At 41.5% G+C, this 25522-nt stretch overlaps 3 protein-coding genes across 8 annotated transcripts; 2 read left to right on the top strand and 1 right to left on the bottom strand.

Annotated features, from left to right (window-relative positions):
* Positions 1–447: 447 nt before the first annotated feature.
* On the bottom strand, positions 448–17735 carry LOC118393737 (protein C19orf12 homolog). 4 transcript variants are annotated; one of them, XM_035786774.2, is made up of 4 exons: positions 17586–17735; positions 16787–16988; positions 16453–16582; positions 448–2291 (listed from the first exon to the last, which is right to left on the bottom strand). In XM_035786774.2, the coding sequence occupies exon 4, from the start codon at positions 2257–2259 to the stop codon at positions 2026–2028; it is 234 nt and encodes a 77-aa protein (XP_035642667.1). In that variant the 5' UTR covers positions 2260–2291; positions 16453–16582; positions 16787–16988; positions 17586–17735; the 3' UTR covers positions 448–2025. The 4 variants fall into 4 exon arrangements, with proteins under 4 accessions (XP_035642667.1, XP_035642665.1, XP_035642664.1 ...); XM_035786772.2 differs by lacking the exons at positions 16453–16582; positions 16787–16988; positions 17586–17735 and adding exons at positions 10500–10696; positions 11331–11595; XM_035786771.2 differs by lacking the exons at positions 16453–16582; positions 16787–16988; positions 17586–17735 and adding exons at positions 10500–10673; positions 11331–11595.
* Positions 11720–15102, top strand: si:ch211-260e23.9 (uncharacterized protein LOC555795 homolog). Its single transcript, XM_035786775.2, has 4 exons — positions 11720–12110; positions 13424–13590; positions 13795–13930; positions 14027–15102. Exons 2-4 carry the CDS (start codon positions 13464–13466, stop codon positions 14253–14255), a joined length of 492 nt encoding a protein of 163 aa, XP_035642668.1. The 5' UTR covers positions 11720–12110; positions 13424–13463; the 3' UTR covers positions 14256–15102.
* Positions 17736–17979: 244 nt separating the features above from the next.
* Positions 17980–22765, top strand: LOC118393735 (G1/S-specific cyclin-E1-like). 3 transcript variants are annotated; one of them, XM_035786769.2, is made up of 12 exons: positions 17980–18188; positions 18695–18742; positions 18944–19031; positions 19125–19184; positions 19400–19569; positions 19997–20132; positions 20578–20724; positions 20817–20912; positions 21197–21331; positions 21555–21666; positions 21800–21957; positions 22101–22765. In XM_035786769.2, exons 2-12 carry the CDS (start codon positions 18729–18731, stop codon positions 22215–22217), a joined length of 1233 nt encoding a protein of 410 aa, XP_035642662.1. In that variant the 5' UTR covers positions 17980–18188; positions 18695–18728; the 3' UTR covers positions 22218–22765. The 3 variants fall into 3 exon arrangements, with proteins under 3 accessions (XP_035642662.1, XP_035642661.1, XP_035642660.1); XM_035786768.2 differs by having other exon boundaries at positions 17980–18277; XM_035786767.2 differs by having other exon boundaries at positions 17981–18184.
* Positions 22766–25522: the final 2757 nt, after the last annotated feature.

Below are 25522 nucleotides of genomic sequence, written 5' to 3'. Positions count from 1 at the left end.
TTACTTGTACATCATCATCATCCAGTGTTAATTTGCCAAAGTGTAATTACTCTGCTACTATGGCCTATTTATTGCCTTACCTCCTTATGCCATTTGCACACACTCTATATATATTTTTATATTGTGTTACTGACTGTACGTGTGTTTATCCCATGTGTAACTCTGTGTTGTTTTTTTGTCGCACTGCTTTGCTTTATCTTGGCCAGGTCACAGTTGGAAATGAGAACTTGTTCTCAACTGGCCTATTGGTAAAATAAAGGTGAAATAAAATAAAAAAAACACAAAATAACACTTCAAAGGCATTTCAAACAAAATCAGTTTAAATTGTCTACTGTCTAAAAGGTTTTTCAACGAAGATATAAGACTGCTCTCACATCCCAGACTACCAATAAAGCGGTGATGTAATATGATATCGTGAGACTTCAAACCATTGGAATTTGAAAAAGCTGCGACCTAAACTGTTTATTAGTAAGCCACTCCTACAAGACTAACAACCATCTCTCAGAAACGAATGACATAACTTCTTAGATTATTAATCTCGAGGAGAAATTTCATATCTTTCTCTGTATGATGTTATGACAACCTCCATGACTACATTTGCTTGCAAAGAAGGAACAAGGAAACGTCTAGGGAAAAAAATGAAAATAAAAAAATGCACAGAGGCATCATAACAAACAATTTTTGCACATACTTCAAAAAGTGATTTGATACCTTAAGATTCTAGTATTATTCAAAAGTCTACATTTGAAACATTGAAAAAGAGGAACTATGTCACATTGCGTACCATTTCAGAAAGCCAGAACAAAAATACTGCGTAATTGCGTCAGATGAGATACCATTCTGTTACGTGCATGCATCTGTCCAGGAGAGATTACATTGCGCAGCATTGTCTTCCTTTTCTTACAAATATCGTGTTAAGTGGTTGAATTTCCCTTTACGAAACTGTCAGTTGATTCACTGAAACAACATGATTTCTGGCTTAATGATGTCATACTAAAAGCTTGTGGTGATCATACAAGTCATCTTTGACCTTTACTTAATTTATCATGATTTTCATATAAACACTCCAGTACAGAGCATTACAAAAAGTGTCCAAGATTTTCCCAATGAGTTAATTCTTAGGACTAGGTGGGACTTATCACCATTATGCGCCAGATCAAGGCCGGTTTACTCATCTCTTACCATGTTCACAACGCATGAGTCGCTTGAGATCCCAGGCACACTTACAAGAGGAGTGATCAGGGTTATTTTGTCATTGTCTTTGTTGCAAATGAATGTCAATGATAAATGCACAGCAATATTCAACGTGTACATTTCAGTGCAGAATATTGGCAACAAATGATGCCCTACAGTACAAATAAAGTGCACCATATTGATTAACCGCTGGACTGTTCTTACAAGAGAAGTTTCAATCATACCGCTACATTCAGAGGTAAAACATTCTCATCTAAAACCAAACAAATGTGTACATTAAAGGGCAATTCCACCACTTTTCCACCTCACATTCATCATCTCCAGCGCCATACTAGTGTCTACATGCAGTATGTAAAAAGAGCGTGTCATAAAACAAATGCTTCTCTGTGACATAACAGGCTAGGAGTATTTTCTTGCTCCTCACGTCACTGCGAGTCTCAAAGTGTTTGAAAATCACTGTTTTTAAATATGTTCTAACTTTGGATGATGTCATTGGGTAGAACCTTTAACTTCATATTTGTTTCTGCAAAACGTAGAACTGTGCCATTTTCACATATGTACACTGGTATTGTTCTGGAGATAATGAAAATCATGTGAAAAAGTGGTGGAATTGTCCATTAAGTGCTTTAATCAAAGGATATGATCAGATATTGGGTGACATGACAGGTCTGACATGAGCCTCAATGTATTAACTCCATAAGGCCTCTTCCAGTGAAGGTTATTTCAGTCTCCAAAAATAAGCTGGAGTTGAATTTGAGTACAAAAAGTTGTTTCTTTCAAAAGGCAGCAAATGTGTGTTCTAAGTTCCTCCAGATATTCCGTCTGTGTAGATCAGTCCCCATATCTCACCTCTGCTCTCAGTTCCTTTGTGATATAACTGAGTAGGGCAGCAGTGACCTGCTGCTGGAGAGTAGCATTCCCTATGACCAGAGCGGTCAGCTGGGCCAGGTCTGTCCAGTCCAGTGAGCCCAAAACGGCCATGATATCAGCATAGAGCCTCTGCTGCTGGTGGGGAGGCAGCTCCATGATGATCTGAGGGAGAGGTCTGAACTGTCCACTGGTCATCCACCATCCCAACAGGCCACCTACTGCACCACCTAAAGAGCCACACAAACGAGATCTGTGTTAGAAGATCAAGAGGGGAGAAGAGCTGCAGCCCACAGATGGTTAAACACTCATGGTTTTAAGATCTACAGAGAAGACAGAAATACCAATGGTGGAGGTGTGGCTGTTTATATTCAGAACCACATTCCTGTAAAGCTTAGAGAGGATCTCATGTGAAATACTGTTGAAGTAATATGGCTACAGGTTCATCTGCCTCACATAAAGCCCATTCTGGTGGGAAGCTGCTAAAGACCATCAAGTGCTAACAGTCAGTATCTGGATAACGTGTGAAATGCTTGATTATGTATGTGATATCTATAGAGAGGTATACTTTCTGGGTGATTTAAATATTGACTGGATTTCATTGGGCTGCCCACTCAAGAGAAAGCTTCAAATTGTAACAAGTGCCTGCAACCTGGTTCAGGTTGTAAGTCAACCTAGCTACAAACAGTACAGAAATGAAATCATCAACATGTATTTATTAAATATTTACTAATGCTGCAGAAATTAGCTTGAAAGCAGTATCCAAATCCATCGGATGTAGTGATCACAATATAGCAGGCATATCTCAGAAAACCAAAGTTCCAAAGGCTGGGCCTAATAGTGTGTAAGAGGTCATACAATATGTTTTGTAGTGATTTCTAGGTTGTTGATGTGAAGAATATTTGTTGGTACGTGGTGTGTAATGACAAACAACCAGACGCTGCACTTGACACATTTATGAAATTGCTTATCCCAGTTAATAATAAGCATTCACCCATTAGGAAAATGACTGTAAAAATGTTAAATCCCCATGGATTGATGAGGAATTGAAAAAATGTTATAGTTGAGAGGGATGAGGCCAAAAAGTTGGCAACGATGTCTGGCTGTACAACCAATTGGCAAATGTACTGCAAATTGAGAAATCATGTGACTAAACTCAATAGAAAAGAAGAAGAAACTACACTATAAAACAAAGATAAATTACAAAAAAATGATAGTAAAAAGCTTTGGAGAAACTTAAATGAAATTTCAGACAAAAAGGCAAACCCCGCTCCATCATTCATTGAATCAGATTGAATCAGTCCATCATAAAACCATCTGATAATGCCAACTGCTTTAATGATTTTTTCTTTGGCAAGATTAGCAAACTTAGGTATGACATGCCAGCAACAAATGCTGACACTACACATTAGAGGTCGACCGATTAATAGGAATGGCCAATTAATTTGGGCCGATTTCAAGTTTTCATAACAATCGGAAATCAGTATTTTTGGACACTGATTATTATTATTTTTTTTTACACCTTTATTTAACTAGGCAAGTCAGTTAAGAAATCATTCTTATTTTAAATGGCGGCCTAGGAACGGTGGGTTAACTGCGTTGTTCAGGGGCAGAACGAACAGATTTTTACCTTGTCAGCTCGGGGATTCAATCTTGCAACCTTACGGTTAACTAGTCCAATGCTCTAACCACCTGCCTCACAAGGCAATATTAACCAGGTGAAATTGTGTCACTTCTCTTGCGTTCATTGCACGTAGAGTCAGTATATATGCAACAGTTTGGGCCGCCTAATTTGATAGAATTTTACGTAATTATGACATAACATTGAAGGTTGTGCAATGTAACAGGAATATTTAGACTTATGGATGCCACCCGTTAGATAAAATACGGAACGGTTCCGTATTTCACTGAAAGAATAAACGTCTTGTTTTCGAGATGATAGTTTCCGGATTCTACCATATTAATGACCTACGGATCGTATTTCGGTGTGGGACTATGTTATAATTAAGTCTATGATTTGATAGAGCAGTCTGACTGAGCGATGGTAGGCACCAGCAGGCTCGTAAGCATTCATTCAAACAGCACTTTTGTGCGTTTTACCAGCAGCTCGTTGCTGTGCTTCAAGCATTGAGCTGTTTCTGACTTCAAGCCTATCAACTCCAGAGATTACGCTGGTGTAACCGGTGTGAAACGGCTAACTAGTTAGCGGGGTGCGCTAATAGCGTTTCAAACGTCACTCACTCTGAGACATGGAGTGGTTGTTCCCCTTGCTCTGCAAGGACTGCGGCTTTTGTGGAGCGATGGGTAACGCTACTTCGAGGGTGCCTGTTGTCGATGTGTTCCTGGTTCGAGCCCAGGTAGGGGCGAGGAGAGGGACAGAAGCTATACTGTTACACTGGCAATACTAAAGTGCCTATGAGAACATCCAATTGTCAAAGGTATATGAAATACAAATCGTATAGAGAGAAATTGTCCTATATGTCCTATAATAACTACAACCTAAAACTTCTTACCTGGGAATATTGAAGACTCCTGTTAAAAGGAACCAACAGCTTTCATATGTTCTCATGTTCTGAGCAAGGAACTTAAACGTTAGCTTTTTTTTACATGGCACATATTGCACTTTTACTTTCTTCTCAAACACTTTGTTTTTGCATTATTTAAACCAAATTGAACATGTTTCATTTTATTTGAGGCTTTATTGATGTATTATATTAAGTTAAAATAAGTGTTAATTCCTTATTGCGCGACCCAAAATTACAACCAATTGATTGCAGCATTACCGCAAAAATGGAAGAGGCAAGTACAGCCCCCGTGATATGCATCGAACAGCCCCCGTGATATGCAGCTGTTCATGGAAGCTAGAAACCATTATACACAGGCAGTTAGAAAAGCCAAGGCTAGCTTGCAACACTAACTCAAAAAAGTTCTGGGACACTGTAAAGTCCATGTAGAATAAGAACACCTCCTCCCAGCTGCCCACTGCACTGAAGATAGGAAACACTGTCACCACTGATAAATCCACCATAATTGAGAATTTTAATAAGCATTTTTCTACAGCTGGCCATGCTTTCCACCTGGCTACTCCTACCCCGGTCAACAGCACTGCACCCCCAACAGCAACTCGCCCAAGCCTTCCCCATTTCTCCTTCTCCCAAATCCATTCAGCTGATGTTCTGAAAGAGCTGCAAAATCTGGACCCCTACAAATCAGCCGGGCTAGACAATCTGGACCCTTTCTTTCTAAAATTATCTGCCAAAATTGTTGCCACCCCTATTACTAGCCTGTTCAACCTCTCTGTCGTGTCGTCTGAGATTCCCAAAGATAGGAAAGCAGCTGCGGTCATCCCCCTCTTCAAAGGGGGGGGACACTCTTGACCCAAACTGCTACAGACCTATATCTATCCTACCATGCCTTTCTAAGGTCTTCGAAAGCCAAGTCAACAAACAGATTACCGACCATTTCGAATCTCACCATACCTTCTCTGCTATGCAATCTGGTTTCAGAGCTGGTCATGGGTGCACCTCGGCCACGCTCAAGGTCCTAAACGATATCTTAACCGCCATCGATAATAAACATTACTGTGCAGCCGTATTCATTGATCTGGCCAAGGCTTTCGACTCTGTCAATCACCACATCCTCATCGGCAGACTCGACAGCCTTGGTTTCTCAAATGATTGCCTCGCCTGGTTCACCAACTATTTCTCTGATAGAGTTCAGTGTGTCAAATCGGAGGGTCTGCTGTCCGGGCCTCTGGCAGTCTCTATGGGGGTGCCACAGGGTTCAATTCTTGGACCGACTCTCTTCTCTGTATACATCAATGAGGTCGCTCTTGCTGCTGGTGTGTCTCTGATCCACCTCTACGCAGACGACACCATTCTGTATACTTCCGGCCCTTCTTTAGACACTGTGTTAACAACCCTCCAGGCAAGCTTCAATGCCATACAACTCTCCTTCCGTGGCCTCCAATTGCTCATAAATACAAGTGAAACTAAATGCATGCTCTTCAACCGATCGCTACCTGCACCTACCCGCCTGTCCAACATCACTACTCTGGACGGCTCTGACTTAGAATACGTGGACAACTACAAATACTTAGGTGTCTGGTTAGACTGTAAACTCTCCTTCCAGACCCATATCAAACATCTCCAATCCAAAGTTAAATTTAGAATTGGCTTCCTATTCCGCAACAAAGCATCCTTCACTCATGCTGCCAAACTGACCATCCTACCAATCCTCGACTTTGGCGATGTCATTTACAAAATAGCCTCCAATACCCTACTCAACAAATTGGATGCAGTCTATATCACAGTGCAATCCGTTTTGTCACCAAAGCCCCATATACTACCCACCATTGCGACCTGTACGCTCTCGTTGGCTGGCCCTCGCTTCATACTCGTCGCCAAACCCACTGGCTCCAGACTGTCATCTACAAGACCCTGCTAGGTAAAGTCCCCCCTTATCTCAGCTCGCTGGTCACCATAGCATCTCCCACCTGTAGCACACGCTCCAGCAGGTATATCTCTCTAGTCACCCCCAAAACCAATTCTTTCTTTGGCCGCCTCTCCTTCCAGTTCTCTGCTGCCAATGACTGGAACGAACTACAAAAATCTCTGAAACTGGAAACACTTATCTCCCTCACTAGCTTTAAGCACCAACTGTCAGAGCAGCTCACAGATTACTGCACCTGTACATAGCCCACCTATAATTTAGCCCAAACAACTACCTCTTTCCCAACTGTATTTTATTTATTTATTTTGCTCCTTTGCACCCCATTATTTTGATTTCTACTTTGCACATTCTTCCATTGCAAAACTACCATTCCAGTGTTTTACTTGCTATATTGTATTTACTATGCCACCATGGCCTTTTTTGCCTTTACCTCCCTTCTCACCTCATTTGCTCACATTGTATATAGGCTTGTTTATACTGTATTATTGACTGTATGTTTTTTTACTCCATGTGTAACTCTGTGTCGTTGTATCTGTCGAACTGCTTTGCTTTATCTTGGCCAGGTCGCAATTGTAAATGAGAACATGTTCTCAACCTGTCTAACTGGTTAAATAAAGGTAAAATAAAAATAAATACATTTTTAAAAAGTAGAAGGGGAAAAAAGTAAGGAACTTGTATGTCGGCCATGTATTAAAGAACATAAATGGTTAAAGAAAACATATACCAATTTCATTTAAGGACCAAAAAACTGACAGTGGTCCCATATAAATGGCAAAATAGTTGGGAAGAGATTTTCGATGTACCCATTCCATGGCACATGGTTTCTGAATTAATATGCAAAACAAAGCCGGATTCAAAACTTCTAATTTTTCAATATATATTACTATACGAAATTCTTGCAACTAATAGAATGTTATATACAGTAGGTATGTGTATGTATATATGTGTATATGTATGCATGCGTGTATGGATATATATATTTACCCAAAAAATATGGGGGATTGGAAATGATGCAGACAATTACATTGGAAGCAACATTCTTTCCGCAATATTAAGCTGATCCACCCTCTAAATAAAACATAAAAAAGAGTTACCTGTCTAACAGAACAGAGGGTGTTCTTCAATAGAAGCCTCTCCAACAAAATACCGGTAGAATCAGGAATTCCCCAGGGCATTGAGTAAAGCCAGTGTGTCTATGAATGCGGATGCCTCAACACTATACACGTCAGCTACCACAGCGACTGAAATGACAGCAACACTTTAACAAAGAGCTGCCGTTAGTTTCAGAATGGGTGGCAAGGAATAGGTTAGTCCTAAATATTTAAAAAAAACTAAAAGTATTGTATTTCGGACAAATCATTCACTAAACCCTAAACCTACACTAAATCTTGTAATGAATAACGTGGAAATTGAGCAAGTTGCGGAGACTAAACTGCTTGGAATAACCCTGGATTGTAAATGGTCATGGTCAAAACATATTGATACTACAGTAGCTAGGATGGGGAGAAGTCTGTCTATAATAATGCGCTGCTCTGCATTCTTAACAGCACTATCAACACAGCAGGTCCTGCAGGCCCAAGTTGTCGCACCTGGACTACTGTTCAGTCATGCGGTCAGCTGCCACAAAGAGGGACTTTTTAAAAAGATGGAACATTTTAATTGGCTCAGAACAGGGCAGCACGGCTGTCCCTTGGATGGACAGAACATTTCTACCCGAATGCTATACTTTATAAGCAGACTGCATATACCCTGAAAATCTCATAGCTGCACACACACAGAGAGCTAACATAGTCAATCTCTCCTGGCTCAAAGTGGAGGAGAGATTGGCTTCATCACTACTTGTATTTGTGAGAGGTATTGACATGATTGTGGACTACAGGGAAAAAAAAGAGGACCGAGCACGCTCCAATTCTCATTGACGGGGCTGCAGTGAAGCAGGTTGAGAGCTTCAAGTTCCTTGGTGTCCACATCACCAACAAACTAACATGGTCCAAGCACACCAAGACAGTCGTGAAGAGGGCACGACAAAATCTATTCCCTCTTAGGAGACTGAAAAGACTTGGCATGGGTCCTCAGATCTTCAAAAGGTTCTACAGCTGCACCATGGAGAGCATCCTGACTGGTTGCATCACTGACTGGTATGGCAACTGCTTGCTAAATAACTCTACCTACATGTACATACTACCTCAACTGTGCGCACATTGATCTACTGGTACCCCCCTGTATATAGTCTCGATATTGTTATTTTACTGCTGCTCTTTAATTACTTGTTACTTTTATTTCTTATCCATATTTTTTTTAACTGCATTGTTGGCTAGGGACTCGTAAGTAAGCATTTCACTGTAAGGTGAATGTGACTAATAAAATTTGATTTGATGATTTACCAAGCTGTCTGTTTCAACTACTGGCACACAGCTCGGACACCCATGCAGTACAGAACAGACTATTGGAGGCACACAGTACTACATAGTGCCATGATTACATGGAACTCTATTCCACATCAAGTAACTCATGCCAGCAGTAAAATTAGATTTAAAAAACAGATAAAATACACCTTATGGAACAGCAAGGAAACATAGACACATGCATACAAACACACAATAATATACGCACTATTCACACATGTACACGTGCATTTTGTGTTATAGATATGTGGTAGTAGAGTAGAAGCCTGAGGGCACACACTTAATATGTTGTGAAATCGGTTATGAATGTATTGTAATGTATAACTGCCTTTTTTAAATTTAACCTTTATTTAACCAGGTAGGCTAGTTGAGAACAAGTTCTCATTTGCAACTGCGATCTGGTCAAGATAAAGCGTAGCAATTCGACACATACAACAACACAGAGTTACACATGGAATAAACAAAACATACAGTCAATAATACAGTAGAACAAAAGAAAACAAAAAGTCTATATACAGTGAGTGCAAATGAGGTAAGTTAAGGAAATAAATAGGCCATGGTGGCGAAGTAATTACAATATAGCAATTAAACACTGGAATGGTAGATCGGCAGAAGATGAATGTGCAGGTAGAGATACTGGGGTGCAAAGGAGCAAAATAAATAAATACCAGTATGGGGATGAGGTAGGTAGATAGATGGGCTGTTTACAGATGGGCTATGTACAGGTGCAGTGATCTGTAAGCTGCTCTGACAGCTGGTGCTTAAAGCTAGTGAGGGAGATGTGAGTCTCCAGCTTCATTCGTTCCAGTCATGGGCAGCAGAGAACTGGAAGGAAAGACAACCAAAGGAGGAATTGGCTTTGGGGGTGACCAGTGAGATATATCTGCTGGAGCGCGTGCTACGAGTGGGTGCTGCTATGGTGACCAGTGAGCTGAGATAAGGCGGGGCATTAACTAGCAGACTTGTAGATAACCTGTAGCCAGTGGATTTGGCGACGAGTATGAAGCGAGTACCAACCAACGAGAGCGTACAGGTCGCAATGGTGGGTAGTGTATGGGGCTTTGGTGACAAAACGGATGGCACTGTGATAGACTGCATCCAGTTTGTTGAGTAGAGTGTTGGAGGCTATTTTATAGATGACATCACCGAAGTCGAGGATCGGTAGGATGGTCAGTTTTACGAGGGTATGTTTGGCAGCATGAGTGAAGGATGCTTTGTTGCGATATAGGAAGCCGATTCTAGATTTAATTTTGGATTGGAGATGCTTAATGTAAGTCTGGAAGGAGAGTTGAATTTTGCTGGACCCTAGGAAGTGGCTGCTGCCTTAAATAAAAATAAACACCCATATTTATCCAAATCTACCTCACCAATCATAAGACAACATTGCTTTGGTGGGTGGTGGGTGGTTGAGAATTATTCTACCCTAATGCCATACTTTATAGGCCTACTGCATATACACTGAAAATCTCATAGCTGCACTCAATACAATTGGTTTGAGAAAGGATATGGCTCCACCTTGTGGTTGAAGTATGGAAATGCAGACAATTATAAATATGGCTACTTAATTGATAGGATCCTTACCAACAGCAATCCCTGGGGGACCACCTAGAAGACCTCCTAAAAATGCAGTCCCTCCTGCCACTGCTGATCCTTTCCCAGAATTCTTCACTGCTGCTTTTATCTGCTGATTTGCAGACAGGTCACAGCATAGTTGCATGACATCATCCATACGTGGAGCCATTGTAGCTTCTCTCCCTGATGTTATGGCAAGAGGGACACTGAAGATCAACATGCAACCAAGTTAACTCATTTGTCTCTTGTATACGAGTAAAAATAGCCACTACACTGGAAGAGATGTATGACTTGACTTCTGTGAAATGCCCTTAAGACTAGGAGTATACCATCTTCTGGTAATGAACTGCATTACACTGCTGAGAGTAGCCTATAACGAAAGTAAAATAAACTAATTGTTCATGAATGGTATAGGCCTTTTTCACTCCAAATGTTGACGAAACCAGGCAACTATATTATTGTAATCAATTCAGTAATCATATTTAGCATACAGAGACTGGGAAAATAACGGATGACTTAATGCAGACCATTGCCATGAGTCAAAAACTTCTCACACAAGATATTCGACATGCTTCCCTCGGATTGATGTTATAACCACAATAATAACGACCGCAGATAACAATAATTCTACTTCACTTCTGATATGTAGGCCTTTTATAATGGCGTTAAGACGACATATTGTTAGTGTGTGTCATCATGTGGCCATCAGCTTTCTCTCTCCGTTAAAAGTGCGGCAATAACCTTTACATAACGACATAGTTGTCCCCATCACACAGGACGGACTCTCACGTTGTCCTACATGAAAATAGCCTAAAGTAAACATTGGTGGTGAATCCCTACCGTCAGATCTCGCACTTCGATGATGTGTAACTGTTTGTGTAATAATGAGCGTTGGTAAAAAAAACAAATAGGACCGCGGTGAATGACGGGACATTCGTTTAGGACAAGCCCACATCTGTTAAAACGATTCGCTGTGGTTTGTTAGAAGCGCAAAACAACACACAGCCAAATGAATAGGTCTCAGTAGGGCAACCTGGCATAAATGTCGTTTACGCGACAAATATTTGCAACAAAGTTGCACGAAAAGTAATTGATACAATTCCCCCCTTTTCGTCATATTGTTGGGGTTCGTTTTGCAAGGCCCAGTGCTCAAGGTTGGTGGAGACTCCTCTTAAGAATCAATGGAATAATCTAAAATAACCAACTCCGCGCTTACGGGGCACCGGGCCATGCAAAACGAAGACGACCACTGTGGCGGACTGCAGACAGCTGTACAAAAAAAATAAATCTTCCACTCTTATGTATTTGGACTTGTTATTATAGACCACACGCCTAGACTATTTGAAAGATTGGACATAGGTTGAAACCATGTATCTATGTATGTTTCAAAGAAGGACACTTTTGTTAAGTTGACAGCGAGTTGCCAAAATATGATGGCAAAGGTTCGTAAGTGCGCAATCAACTGAAGCTCCGCCTTCGAGTTGGGATTTTTGTTTACCACCCACCAAAGCAAAGGGAAGCAGTTGGTGTTTATAAACAAGTCTGTATCAAAACAATTACAGATCAGTTATAGTTTCGAGCTGTCCGTCGGCCACCGCCCGTTAAATATACACTTGTCAGGTAAGAAACAAAATACATCGTAGCCTTCAACATTGTGCGAGAGGTTGTATCCGTGTAGCAGCCTTTGTTAATGTGTTGTCTCGACACTTTTCTTTAGCCTACTAATTTATCTATCCATTGCGTGTTTGCGTTGATTTCTACATTCCCAAAGTGTCCTATTAAACCAACTTTTTAGTTTGGTAGACTACCATGTAATTGTAATCATGTCATGTGTAATTTTGTTTGTAGGTTTATTTGTTTGATTGTCAGTGAATTACATATAGTAAATGCAGCTCTTAATTATTTACTTATTTATTGAATAAGTCTAAACGCAATTAATGCCATATCAAGTTCACCCAAACTACTCTCCTATGTTTGTTTTTTTCATGATGTAATAGTTTCTATCACACATGTATATATCTTGAATAGGGTCTAATGTAAGGATTGTCTTACATGTCTTTAAACTTCCGACTTACGGAATGGCACACCAGAAAAGATATGCAATACATTTAGCACCTTATGAGTTAATTATGTCTGGGCACCATTGGATCTTCCCTTGCTGGCAGGCTGGGGTGTAGCTGTTTATTGACAATATAGGTTGACAAGTACACCAAGGCATTCAAAGACCATGTTTGTCTGGACATCCCAAGGTCTAAAAGTGGACAGTTGTGGTATTCTGTCTAGTCTATGACACATCAAGCCTGAAAGACATACACATACTGTTTATACCTGATTATGTTTTTAATAGGCCTATTTGACTAGAAATGTAAGGCCTTTGAATCAAATGATATACACTAAAATGTATATATATATATATATATATATATATATATATATATATATTTTACAAACCAGCTGTTTTCACCATAGTTTGGCCAATTGGCTTCATATTCACTACATTAGTTTATTCAGAACATATCTTAAGATTCAGATTCTGTCTTGAAATTAGATTGCTGGTCGGAAAGGATACCATATCCTCCAGTCTGCAGATAGCTTCCAAGGGGAATGCTGTTCCTCATTCTGCTGTGCTGGCAGGGTCATTAACCCAGGACCCAATGTTAAAAACTAAAGGTCATAATGTAAGGTGTTGTTCAGAGTCTGCTTCCCGGGAATAGTGTCCGATCTATTTTCTGTCAATGTGGATATTAAACTACACATGCCATTAAACTACACATGCCATTTCAGGTTGTGCTGTATTCTTGCATTTGATGCAATGTTTTACCACGATCAGTTTAGCAATTTTACCAGTTTAGCAATAAGTGCATCCGTTATGCAATTGTTTACCTTATGGGGTTGACATACTGTAACACTATGTTAACTCATTTTCTTTGCAGACTGCAATAAGAGGGCCAAGGGAGGCAAAACATATACACAATGATTGGAAAGATATTTGCCCATTTCCTTGGTAGCACAGATGATGATTTTTCCACAGATGACAATGAAACCTATGAGGAGCTCATTGAGTTTGAGGAGGGAGGATGGGTCATTATCAACATTCAAGGTAAGCCGATAATTATGCTCCCTGAAAGTTGAAATCACAAGTTAGTTGTTAAACTGGTATGGGCATTGTTGTCTGCGGTTACTTTTTTTTGTAAATGGTAGCATTGTAGTTATTTGGATAGTAGATCTAATGGTCACTATTAGAGGTCTCACTAGTGTTTTTCCTCTTTGGTCTCGGTTTAGTACATTTGTGGTCTGTTTCCAGAGAACAACTCCTTGACCCCGCCTGAGGAAGACCCTTTGGAGAACCTGCTGATTGAGCATCCCAGTATGTCTGTATACCAGATCAGACACCAGACCAGTGATGAGGAAGACTCAGATGAAGAGGATGCTTCTCCCAGGTCAGTTTTCATCCAGGGGATCCACCTACTTAGTCAGTGAGCCATTATCCTAGAGAAAGGAGCGCCACATTTGACACGTATTCTGCCCCCCTGCAGGCCTGTGCCAGTGAAACAGCACGTGTCCTGGAGGTTAGCTGCCTGGGGCAGCCCGCTTCCATGCAACGTCCAACTGCTTGCCATGCAGCGAGCCAGGACTCACATGGAGTGCAAGCAGCTGACCAGGAGTGCTCTCCAGAGACAGAACCTTGCCAAGATGCGATTCTCCCCCTCTGACAGACGCTTTGGTCACTTCAAACAACCCTGCCAGCGCCTGTACAACTACTGAGTATCTACTGAGTAGCCGCACGGTACTCTACTGAGTAACTCTACGGTACTCTACTGAGTAACTCTACGGTACTCTACTGAGTAACGTCACTGTCTGAAGCCACTTAACATACAGACCGTAGACATATTACCGGTGTCAATTTCTTTACCCTGATCAAGGAAATCCCCCCTTTGCTGAGTATGTTATTAACATGCTGAGCCCAGCTTGAGAGTGAAATAGCCTTGATTAGATGTGTGTGCGCATGTGAAAAGTATTATAACTGGCTTGTTACTGTTAAGTCTTATGGCTCTGATAAACTTTTATTTAGTGTATGAAATGCAAAAGGTTTATAGCACTTGCAAATGTGAATTTTATTGGATATGGTATACTTTTTGCTATTATTTTTTGTGCCTTAGATTGAGATACATTGTGGGTATATTGCTTGAAGGAAAATTTGTTAAGTTTCATAGCTATGAAAAGCTATTTTGTATTATGATATGTTACGATAGAAAACATCACTCTTGAGTAATTGGACCTCGGAACAAATACAATATATGGAAGGATTAGCAAATAATGATGGACACTGTTTCTAATGTATGTTTTGTACTGAGTGATTCACTTTGTTCTCATACATTTATTCCCAGTGTGTTCTTATGTTTGCTGTACTGCTACAAGACCTGTTTGTAAATATATTCAGATTTTCTTTTGCTATTTTGGTGTATATTTAAATGTTAAAAATTGTTAAAGTCTGTTTTGTTTGGGTATTATTTGTGTTTTATTAAATAGCATGAGACAACTTCAGTAATTACATGTGTTATTACCACCAAATGTATTTCATTGGTCTGCATTAAATTATTTTAGTAGCACATTTAGTGGATTTCATTTTCGAAGAAAACGCACCTTCCCCATGAACTTCTTAACGCTTTCCGGACCAACAGCATTTGCCCAAACGCTTCCCCTCTTGAAATGAGAGCCAATTGTCATTGCAATAGAATCAAGGTATTGTTCCAAAGTTGTCATGGGTTACTCCTGAGCCAATAAGAACTAGGAGTCTTACAGACTCTGCAACATCTGCAAATAGAAAATAAAAGGTTGTTGAGTAAATATTTTGAGATGTTACATTAAGTTTACTGAGTTCATTATATTGGAAAGCTGTGCAAGAGCTTATATGAAACAAATACCTAAATGGTTAGATTGAGGAATGCATTGCAAGTGTCATGCATCATCTCTAATAAGTAAATGGTAAAAGTATGTTCAGAGATGATATGAGAAAAACACATGAGGAAAGAGATCAATCCAGACTCTGGCAGCTCCATATACCAATCTGACAACAGAGCCAGCCCAATGAAATCGTACTGGGAGACTGTAGGAGCACCTCCGAACTAGGCAGCAGGGTTGTGCGGCAGTCTGGCCAGAGCCTGCCTGTGTTTACAGCCCTCTGTCTAAGTCAGCCATCTGTAGGCTGTGCTTAAAAATAGCAGACGATGTTGGTGTCTATATTAGCCAAGCAGGGCTGTGGCAGGCAAGGGCAGGGCTGTGTGCCCATGGTCAGCATGATCCAGACTGGGGGGACTGTGAGGCCGCCATCCTCTCCCCAGACGAGTCTGCTCTTTATAAGGCCAGCAGCGAGGCTCAGAGGCTCCATGGGCTTTAGGGAAGCTTAACCTCTGGGCTACATGAAAAACTAACGCCCTTTCAAATGAAGGAAGTATGTAGGAAGTATGCCATAGACTTGTATGCAGTGGGAGTGGTATGGAATTGAGTGAGGTGACTGAACATACTTTTGTTAGGGTGTGTGTTATGGTTAGGGAGAATGCTTGACATTTAGAAAAAGGGCACTCCCTTATTAACCAAGACTACAGGCATGTTTGAGAGAAAATTAAAAAGGGAAAGTAAACTATCTAGAGATGTGAAAACTGTTTGTACTAAGGTGCACACTGAGCATTCCTAAAATGATACACCTAACATTATGCCCCAGATATATAATGTATGTGTGTATGTGAGTATCGGCTGCCCTTCGATCCAAGTGGTAAAATAGTGATTACACAGTAATAGCCTATGCCTTATTTGTTGTTTTGGTATTCATTATAACGAGTTGGGGGTCTTTTTATCTTACTGTATGTGTCAGTATGTTTGTGCGTCATACCATACATGTGTGTATGTGTCATACCGTACATACATGTCTGTATGTGTCAAAGCATTCAGAGACAGGACACACCTCTGAGTTCCACTGGATCTGCCTGAACCCCTGTGGCTGTTCCAGTGATAATGATCCCCGTCAGAGAGGGAAAAACTCAGTTGCTCTGGCCGTCTCCACTATGCTCACATCTGAAGTCAGGACATGGGAGCTTGGAACACAAACCCACAAATCATAAAACATCAAATTACACTTACTACAAAAAAAAGTCAGAAATGGTACCTTTCATCTCCTTGCAGTACGGATAATATTAGCTGCAATACTTGCATGTTGAAAACCTTCTGAAATACCATATCAGGACATTAGGCTAGCCAGTGGGGTTGTCTGACTGGAATGTTTTTGAACGATTGCTCACCTGTGTTTCTTTTTTATATCAGTGAAGATCTGTACATGTTCAGCCTTTATTTGCTTGCCGTATCGCAAAAGGACTCATGCATTCAAAAGGCCTTCATCAGCAACATGTGAGAAGACATATCCCTCTGCCCTGATTCCTGCATTGTGATAGATTCGTGGCGTGCTTCCTCAATCATTTGAGGCCATGCTTCCAAAAGGTGTGCCTGAAAAACGTCAAAATCAAAGTTAAAAACAAAAAGAGAGTAAAAAACGACATATGCGTCTCAATAATCTTTATCTGGTAAGGCTTGAACATGAATCATTCCAATAACCACAGATTTGGCACGTCCAACGAGTTTCAGAAACTTCATTTCTGTGATTGTTTCAAACCAGTTGCAATGTGGAGGCACAGTGGCTTTCCAATGAGACTCGTTCCCATATAGCTGCTAGCTTGATCACGTTCCTGGTCAAATTATACGTTTATGCAGGTTTCGAGATTTATGAGTGATTGTCAGCCAATCCAGTGTTTTCTTCGTGTGGCTCATGAAACATATTAAAATAATACTTATGACTGAGAAAAGGCACATGTGCAGATAGTCTCCTCTTCTGATAAGAAAACACACACGTATGAATTATATATGAAAGCATAAATGTAAGCTTAAAATGTATTTTACTAAACCTGCACTGTTCATTTCCAACAAATCATTACTGTAGACAAGAGGAAGCCACTAAACGTAGCTAATGCACTCGTGCAGGGCGCCATCACCATTCTCGTTCAAAAAATTGCGCGGCATTAATTTGATTTTAAAATAATGACATACCTCTTGGATTATGGACAGCGAAGGTCCATTATGTCGGCTTGACAGAGAAACATTTTGAAAAATGTCAGGAAGAATCAGCATAACGTCCGGATTTGCAGGTTTTTGAGAAGGACACAGTCTTTGTTTACATCCGTCTTCCCTAGCCACGCGGTACTTTGTGGTTCCGGATTCTAAGCACCGCCCCCGCACCAGCCACGCCTCCCTTTTGCCGGATAAATATGCAATATTTGGAACACCATTATAATGTACATTTCTCACACAACATACGATTTCAGATGATTTCACTCTTCACTTCTGAACAATTAATGACTAATAATAATGTTCATTGAAATGTAACGGCGAATGATTACTGAACAGCGCCAAGTATTTAAATCACCCGTTCGGACCGCCCCTTATGATTTGTAGACAGCAAGCAGTTTATAAGCCAAGGCGCAAAACTCACCGCACTAAGCGAAGAACAAGTAGCTAGCAAAGTTCACAGCTCCCTTTTGATGACAGGCCACGAATCGAACAATAATTGAAATAGCTAGCTAGTAACCGTAGCTATATTTTGTCTGATCCTTTCAGCCAAGTGTGGACTTCATCGCATGGGAATATTTGTAGGTAACGTTAAGCTGGCAAATAATTGAAACATCTCTTGTTAGCTAGTAGTCTTGCAACTTTTCAATCAAACTCTCTCAGCGTGATTCGAAGTAAGTGATAAGATTGTAAATATCCTGAATTTGTTAGGCGATGGACAACATTTGATGGATAGTTGTTGTTGTGAGCTTGTTAGAGCGGGTGAATGGAAAATGGCATACTTGATGGCTCGGCCATTTTCTGTCCAGCTTCTCTCTCTCATTTAGAATAAATGAACCAGTTTCCATCGACTGTATGTCAAACTGTTCGGTTTAGGCGATAGTGTGGAATCTGCTGTTGATGTATTCGTGGTTTTTGTGACAATTGTTGCAGTATTTCGTATGGTTTGTCGTCCTTTAACATTGTCCCACTTCAATTTGCCCGCGCCCAGAGCTTTTGACGACTTGGCTTTGTGGGTCTTACATGGGGGGTTGGGTTGTGGTGTTATTATCTGAAAAAATCTGAACAAATAAAATGTTTAATGTTTGCAGGTCCTCTATATTGGAGTGATACACGTGGGCTATAATGCTAAGAAAGGGGTAAGTTTCAGTTTTGCAGTTTGACCTAGTCTTGTCAGTCAATGTAGCTAGGTGACGAAAGAAAGTTGACGCTAGGTAACATTAGCTGGCTTGCTAACTAACTAGCCGCGGCTTAGGTAGTTAGCGAGCAATAACGAACACGTTTCTTAGCATTTCAGCAGGATACATATTAGAATTCAATGTTTACTGTGTCATTTGCAGGACAAATGTGGAATCCAGTTCTATTGATCATGAGATGCCCAAGGAAACTACAGTGAGGTCCAGGAAAAGAAAAGCAGACGTTGCCATTGTAAGTTATTGCTACTGTAGCGAGATGGTTACCTGGCTATGTCTTTTTAATATGCTTTATCAGAATGAACATTTTTCCTTATTCAATCCTCAGTATTTGCAAGACCCAGATGAAGTGGCACAGATGATCAAAAAGAAACAGTGTGGAACTCCGGTAACTACATGCGTTCCCTTGCAGACCATTCACTTGTTGGCTTTAGCTAGCAACACACACCAGTCAGTGACCTACACAGGTTTAATCAGGACTGTTCAATAAATGAGACAATTGTGTTTAATCGGTTGCTATCGGTGTCGGTCTCCGAATCCTCTTCGTGCTGTTTTGTTTTTATCGGTCGGTGGACTTTCTTTTCTTATCCCTCTCCTGTGCAGGTATGCTGGAATCCTGAGTCGGTTTTCACAAGCCCGTGCAGGCGGATCCCCGCGCCTGACAATGAAGTCGATCAACCAGTTGCCTTGAATACCACTGGCTTTTCTGCTCGGTACACCTTCAAAAACATATTTGTCACCCCCACCAGGTCTTCCCCTCTTCCTGTACTATGGTGAGTCACTTCTGGTACCTGGGACAACATGGGCAAGATGCAGTGACGCTGCTAAAGAGCAGGCGTGGTTACTTGACATGTTTGAGTAACGTATGATTTTTTTTTTCACTAGGAGATTGCACGGCCTCGTTACCTTAAGCTCTGCACTTACACTGTCCAAGGCCAAGCATTATGATAACCAATGTGTTCACCTGTTTCATTTGAATGTAACAGCCCATGTAGTCTCACTGCTATCGTCTCTCTAAGAGTACTAACTCTAACAGTACTCTGCTGTTATAAGAACAGCTCCCTCCTTGACACTCATTATGTGTACCTGTATACTAAACCTCACAGCTCTGTTTGCACTCTGAATCGAGTTGAGGGGTTCTTTGTTGATCCCCTTTTTTAGATTGATAATTACACATTTGAAATGTGTTTCTCTTTGTAGCTGGGCAAGCAGGGACGATGTATGGAACAACCTGTTGCGGAAAGAGGAGACGTATTCTCGAGACATCCACATCATGGCCAAACACCCACACCTCCAACCCAAGATGAGGGCTATTCTTCTGGACTGGCTAATAGAGGTTTGTTGCTCTCTCTGTAGCAACCGCCTAAATTTGTCTCTAGTGTATCTACTACTTTGATCAAAACCCTCATGTTACTTGATCAGTGTCATCCATGTTTATCTTAAGGTGGTGAGTGTATTTTAGTTTTACCAATAGATGTATCGCCCCAGTTTATCTAAGTCAACTGTGGCTAGACAGAAGATATGGCTGTCAGGTGATGCGTATTGGCTAAGCTCTAACATATTCTAAGGGGAAGCCTCGTCGGCGGCACAACTGAATGCATTAAACCGAAATGTTGTCCGCCTTTAACCCAATTCTTCTGAATCACCATTGATCTTTAAAGTTGGGTCGTTAGACCTATGGTGTAGAGAACCATGATCAATGCTTTTGTGGGGGATCTCTTCCTTAGCTACTCTGTGACATTGCCTACAACTTGGGTTCTCTACCTTGTTTTCTCTCTCAGGTGTGCGAGGTGTACAAGCTACACAGAGAAACCTTCTACCTGGCTCAGGATTACTTTGATAGGTTCATGGCCACGCAGACCAATGTTTTCAAGTCAACACTACAGCTCATCGGCATCTCTTCTCTGTTTATAGCTGCCAAAATGGAGGTAGGAAGAAGCCTCTTCTACAAACCTGTTAAGTTGTTTTCTCCATTTTGTATATCGGTGAGATTTTTAACATGTTCACTACCCCTTTTCAGGAAATCTACCCTCCAAAGGTGCATCAATTTGCCTACGTTACTGATGGTGCCTGCACTGAGGATGATATCTTATGTATGGAGCTAATCATTATGAAGGTATGCCTCAAACGCTTTACGTCCCAGTGTTTCTCAGTACGGATGGGTCACACATCCTTATTGTTGCCTGAAGCTCATTGAGACATGATCAACGTTTAGACATTTACTGTTAAAACATGACCACGTGTGTTCGTAATGATGCGCTGTCACTAATGGTAGCTCCTGTTTAACTTGATAGAAGAAACATGTGTACTGAGTCTCCTACTATCTGAGCTGGGGGACTCTTTTCTGTGGAATGAAATCATCATGTGGCTCTTCTTCCTACTGTGTCCCCTTTCGCTCAGGAGCTGAAGTGGCGTTTGAGTCCCCTGACATCTGTGTCCTGGCTAAACATCTACATGCAGATTGCCTACCTGAAAGAGTCCGAGGAGGTTCTCATCCCACAGTACCCACAAACTACGTTTGTACAGATTGCTGAGGTAAGGTTACAACTGATTTCCCGACACTGCATGAGATTCATAGGTATATTTTGTTGTAACATACTAAAGCTCAACAAGGCAAAATATGTCCTCACAGACGACACCGCTTTTGCTTATACACGATGGTGTTGTAAGGAAATGTTTTCACATTTCCTCAGAATGGCTCGTTGCCTCAAGTCTGTTGTGCTAGTGTTATCTCCTTCTCATTTCGTTTTCTCTATAGCTCCTGGACCTGTGTGTGTTGGATGTGAAATCTCTGGAGTTCTGCTATGGAGTGCTGGCTGCCTCTGCCCTGTTCCATTTCTCCTCGCTGGAGCTGGTGGAGAAAGTCTCAGGTAGGGAGTTTCATTCTGGAGCTGTTCAGGTCAATCAACGTCTTCAATCCAACCACTGAGTTGTATTGGTTCGGTGGACTTGCCATGGGTGTTTTTAGCCCTAACCAGACCCCTTTTGTCTTGATCTGTGCAGCTCTGAAGTGGTTAGACGTTGAGGCGTGTGTGAGGTGGATGGTCCCCTTTGCCATGTCCATCAGAGAAGTTGGCAGCTCAGCTCTGAGGCCCTTCAAAGGAATCCCAGCAGATGACATGCATAACATCCAGACCCATGCTGCCTATCTGGACTGGATGGTGAGGGCATCGTTTGTATGGTTTTCTATGCCAATGTTTGACATTGAGGTTGGACATAGTATCAATCCCCCGGCTTGTTTCTTGTGTTCAGTGGTACACAGCTGAGTTGCAGCCTGTATTGAGAGTTCTGTTGGTTTCTTTAGGCGAAGGCATGCTCCTACCCACAAGTGGATGTAGATCGCAGCCAGAGTTCCCCAATACCGTCCGGAGTGCTCACTCCGCCCCCTAGCAGCGAGAAACCAGAGGGCACCGTCTCTTGATTTCCATTGGGTTAGTATGGGGACCAAGATATTGTAGGACTGGGAGAAATCCGTGGCATTACACCAACATGTGCTCAAATGCTTTTTCTACATGCGTGAAGGTGTTTATTGTGCTAAGGTGAATGGATATTTTTGGATGGCTCTGCCTTTTTTTGAGGGATTGACAATTTTCAATTGGAGTGTTGCCAAGCTGGACCACCTGCCAAAAACCCAGAGCTGTCACTGGCTCTGAGTGCTGCTAAAGAAGGTGGACTTGGATTGATGGAACAGTGGATGAATGAATGTGTGTGTGTGTAGCTCACGCTTGCCATTTTGAGAAAGATAATACTGCCAGGTTTGGGGACCAGTAGCTCTGCTGCCAAAATGGACAAGTGGAACAGCCTGCTTCAGAAGCATAAATATGGATTGTATTTTAAGATATTAGCTCTGCAACTTTCTCTCTTGCATTTGAGTTTTTACCAAAATGTATGATATTTGTTTTGAAATGAGATGCTGCTACTTATTTTTTAAATAAAGTCACTGTCGCAGACAGCTTTTATGTTTTACAATGTTGTGGGTCTTTGCCTTGTCCATGGATTGTAGCCTGGTTGAAACACCCTGACTGCTGTGTTCACTATTCTGTTTTACTGCGTGTGAAATAACTTGGCGAACTCAATGATCAGGCTGGTTCTACCAGGCCGGTACAGAGTGCGGGGGCACCAGTTAGTCCGGGTAATATGTACGTACTAGATTTAAAATGACTGCATAGATGATAAATGGTAGCAGGAGTGTAAAGGGGGAGGGCAATGTAACTAGTCTGGGTAGCCATTTGCTTAGCTGTTCAGGGATCTTACTTCTTGGGGGGTAGAAGTTGCGAAGCCTTTTGAACCTCGACTTGGTGCTCCGGTACAGCTTGTCGTGTGGTAGCAGAGAACCGTTTATTACTAGGGTGGCTGGAATCTTTGACAATTTTTAGGTCCTTCCTCTGACACCGCCTGGTATAGAGGTCAGGCAGAGCTGAAGTGATGTACTGGGCTGGACGCACTAGCCTCTAGTGCCTTGCGGTCGGAGGACGAGCAGTTGCCATACCAGTCGGGACTCTCGACGGTGTAGCTGTAGAACTTTTTGATTTATCTCAGGACCCATGTCAAATATTTTCAAGCTCCTGGGTTTGGGGGGGGAATAGGCTTTGTGCCCACTTCATGACTGTCTTGGTGTGTTTGTACTATGGTAGTTTGATGTGGACAAAGGAACTTGAGTCTCTTAACCTGCGCCACTATAGCCCCGTCAACGAGAATGTGGGCGTGCTCTTTCCTCTTCCTGTGGTAGACGATCCTCGGTCTTGATCATGGCGAGGAAGAGGTTGTTATAGGCTGTCTTGTCGGTGATCAGGCCAACACTGTTGTCGTCGGCAAACTTAATGATTGTGTTGGAGTCGTGCCTGGCCATGCCAGGGATGGGTCTTAAGGACAAGACGGACCAACATGCATGCCGGCTGTGCACAGATCATTGGCTGGTTGGTTTGCCTTGTACTTTAGGGTGTTGCCACATTTGAGATTTGTCTGGATATTCTGGATGGAGCCAATGATTCATCATCCTGGAGAGGCCAATGATAACAGCTTTTTAGCCAACAGCATCACCATCTGGCACCACCATCTAATTCAGTTTAGGAGCCTGAGTTTGCTAATCTACTGATTGAAATCCTGCTGTAGTTTACGATGCCGTCCTATAATTTGTGTTACGCTGTATGTGTAGGCCTAAGCTACAGTAGACCTAGCCTTTTTTTTTTTTCCATTTTAATAGGCCCGCAATGGAAATCAACTTGTCATCAGTTTTAAATGCGTTATGCATGTGGTTGTATTTTGAAATTGTCAAAACATCTTTGTTGGATTAATGGAAAATGTACTATATATATTTTTTTATACGTTACATAACTACAAAATCCATATTGTACATATATATTGATTTGTTTAACACTTTGTTACATGATTCCATGTGTCATTTCATAGTTTTGTTTTGACAAATTTCATGGAAACAGTAAAAAAAATATTAAGAAAAAAAAGCCTGGAATGAGTTGGTGTACAAACTTAACTGGTACGGCACATCATTGCCAGTGACACATTAAACTTTGCTCTCTCTATATATATATCTCATGTAACTAAGTGTTAAACAAATTGATATATTTGTGATTCTTCAAAATAGCAACTCTTTGCCTTGACAGATTTGTAAGTTCTCAACCAGCATGATGAGGTAGTCACCTGGAATGCATTTCAATTAACAGGTGTGCCTTAATTTGTGGAATTTCTTTCCTCTTCGTTTGAGCTAATCAGTTATTGTGATAAGGTAGGGGATATACAGAGGATAGCCCTATTTGGTGAAAGACAAGTCCATATGGCAAGTACGGCTCAAATAAGCAAAGAGAAATGACAGTCCATTACTTTGAGACTGGAAGGTCAGTCAATCTGGAAATCATAAAGAACTTTGAAAGTTTCTTCAAGTACAGTCGCAAAAACTATCAAGCGCTATGATACGTCTCTCGTGAGGACCGCCACAGGAGAGGAAGACCCAGAGTTACATCTGCTGCAGTGGATAAGTTCCTTAGTTACCAGCCTCAGAAATGAAAGGCCAAATGAATGCTTCAAAGTTCAACTAACAGACACATCTCAACATCAACTGTTCAGTGGAGACTGCGAGAATCAGGCCTTCGTGGTCAAATTGCTACCAAAAAAACACTGAAGGACACCAAGACTTGCTTGGGCCAAGAAACACAAGCGGTGAACATTAGACAGGTGGAAATTGGTCCTTTGTTCTGAGTCCAAATATGAGATTTGTTTTAGTTCCAACCACTGTGTCTTTGTGAGACGCAGAGTAGGTGAACAGATCTCTGTATGTGTGGTTCCCACCGTGAAGCATGGAGGTGTGATAGTGTGGGTGTGCTTTGCTGGTGATACTGTCAGTGATTTATTTAGAAGACAAGGCACTCTTAACCATCATGGCTACCACAGCATTCTGCAGCAATACGACATCCCGCCTGGTTTGCGCTTAGTGTGACTCATTTGTTTTTCAACAGGACAATGACCCAACACAACTCCAGGTTGTGTAAGTCCCGTTTGACCAAAATGGAGAGTGATGGAGTGCTGCATCAGATCATCTGGCCTCCACAATCACCCAACCTCAACCCAATTGAGATGGTTTGGGATGAGTTGGACCGCAGAGTGAAGGAAAAGCAGCCAACAAGTGCTCAGCATATGTGGGAACTCATTCAAGACTTTTGGGAAAGCATTCCAGGTGAAGCTGGTTGAAAGAATGCCAAGCATGTGCAAAAC

This window comes from Oncorhynchus keta, chromosome 14, assembly GCF_023373465.1.
Source record: "Oncorhynchus keta strain PuntledgeMale-10-30-2019 chromosome 14, Oket_V2, whole genome shotgun sequence".
NCBI lineage: Eukaryota > Metazoa > Chordata > Actinopteri > Salmoniformes > Salmonidae > Oncorhynchus > Oncorhynchus keta.
The sequence above is the reverse complement of the archived record's forward strand: the minus strand, read 5'-3'. Positions and strand labels throughout refer to the sequence as shown.

Coding starts and splice junctions, on each gene's coding strand:
- si:ch211-260e23.9 (XM_035786775.2), top strand. CDS start 13,464: ATGATTGGAAAGATATTTGCCCATTTCCTTGGTAGCACAGATGATGAT. Junction 13,591..13,794: donor GGTCATTATCAACATTCAAG/GTAAGCCGATAA, acceptor GTCTGTTTCCAG/AGAACAACTCCTTGACCCCG. Junction 13,931..14,026: donor GAAGAGGATGCTTCTCCCAG/GTCAGTTTTCAT, acceptor GCCCCCCTGCAG/GCCTGTGCCAGTGAAACAGC.
- LOC118393735 (XM_035786769.2), top strand. Junction 20,725..20,816: donor TTATAGCTGCCAAAATGGAG/GTAGGAAGAAGC, acceptor ACCCCTTTTCAG/GAAATCTACCCTCCAAAGGT. Junction 21,958..22,100: donor CTGCCTATCTGGACTGGATG/GTGAGGGCATCG, acceptor TGGTTTCTTTAG/GCGAAGGCATGCTCCTACCC.
- LOC118393737 (XM_035786771.2), bottom strand. CDS start 11,445: ATGTGGGCTTGTCCTAAACGAATGTCCCGTCATTCACCGCGGTCCTAT. Junction 10,674..11,330: donor TCGAAGTGCGAGATCTGACG/GTAGGGATTCAC, acceptor CCATAACATCAG/GGAGAGAAGCTACAATGGCT. Junction 2,292..10,499: donor TCCCCCAGGGATTGCTGTTG/GTAAGGATCCTA, acceptor GTGGCTCTTTAG/GTGGTGCAGTAGGTGGCCTG.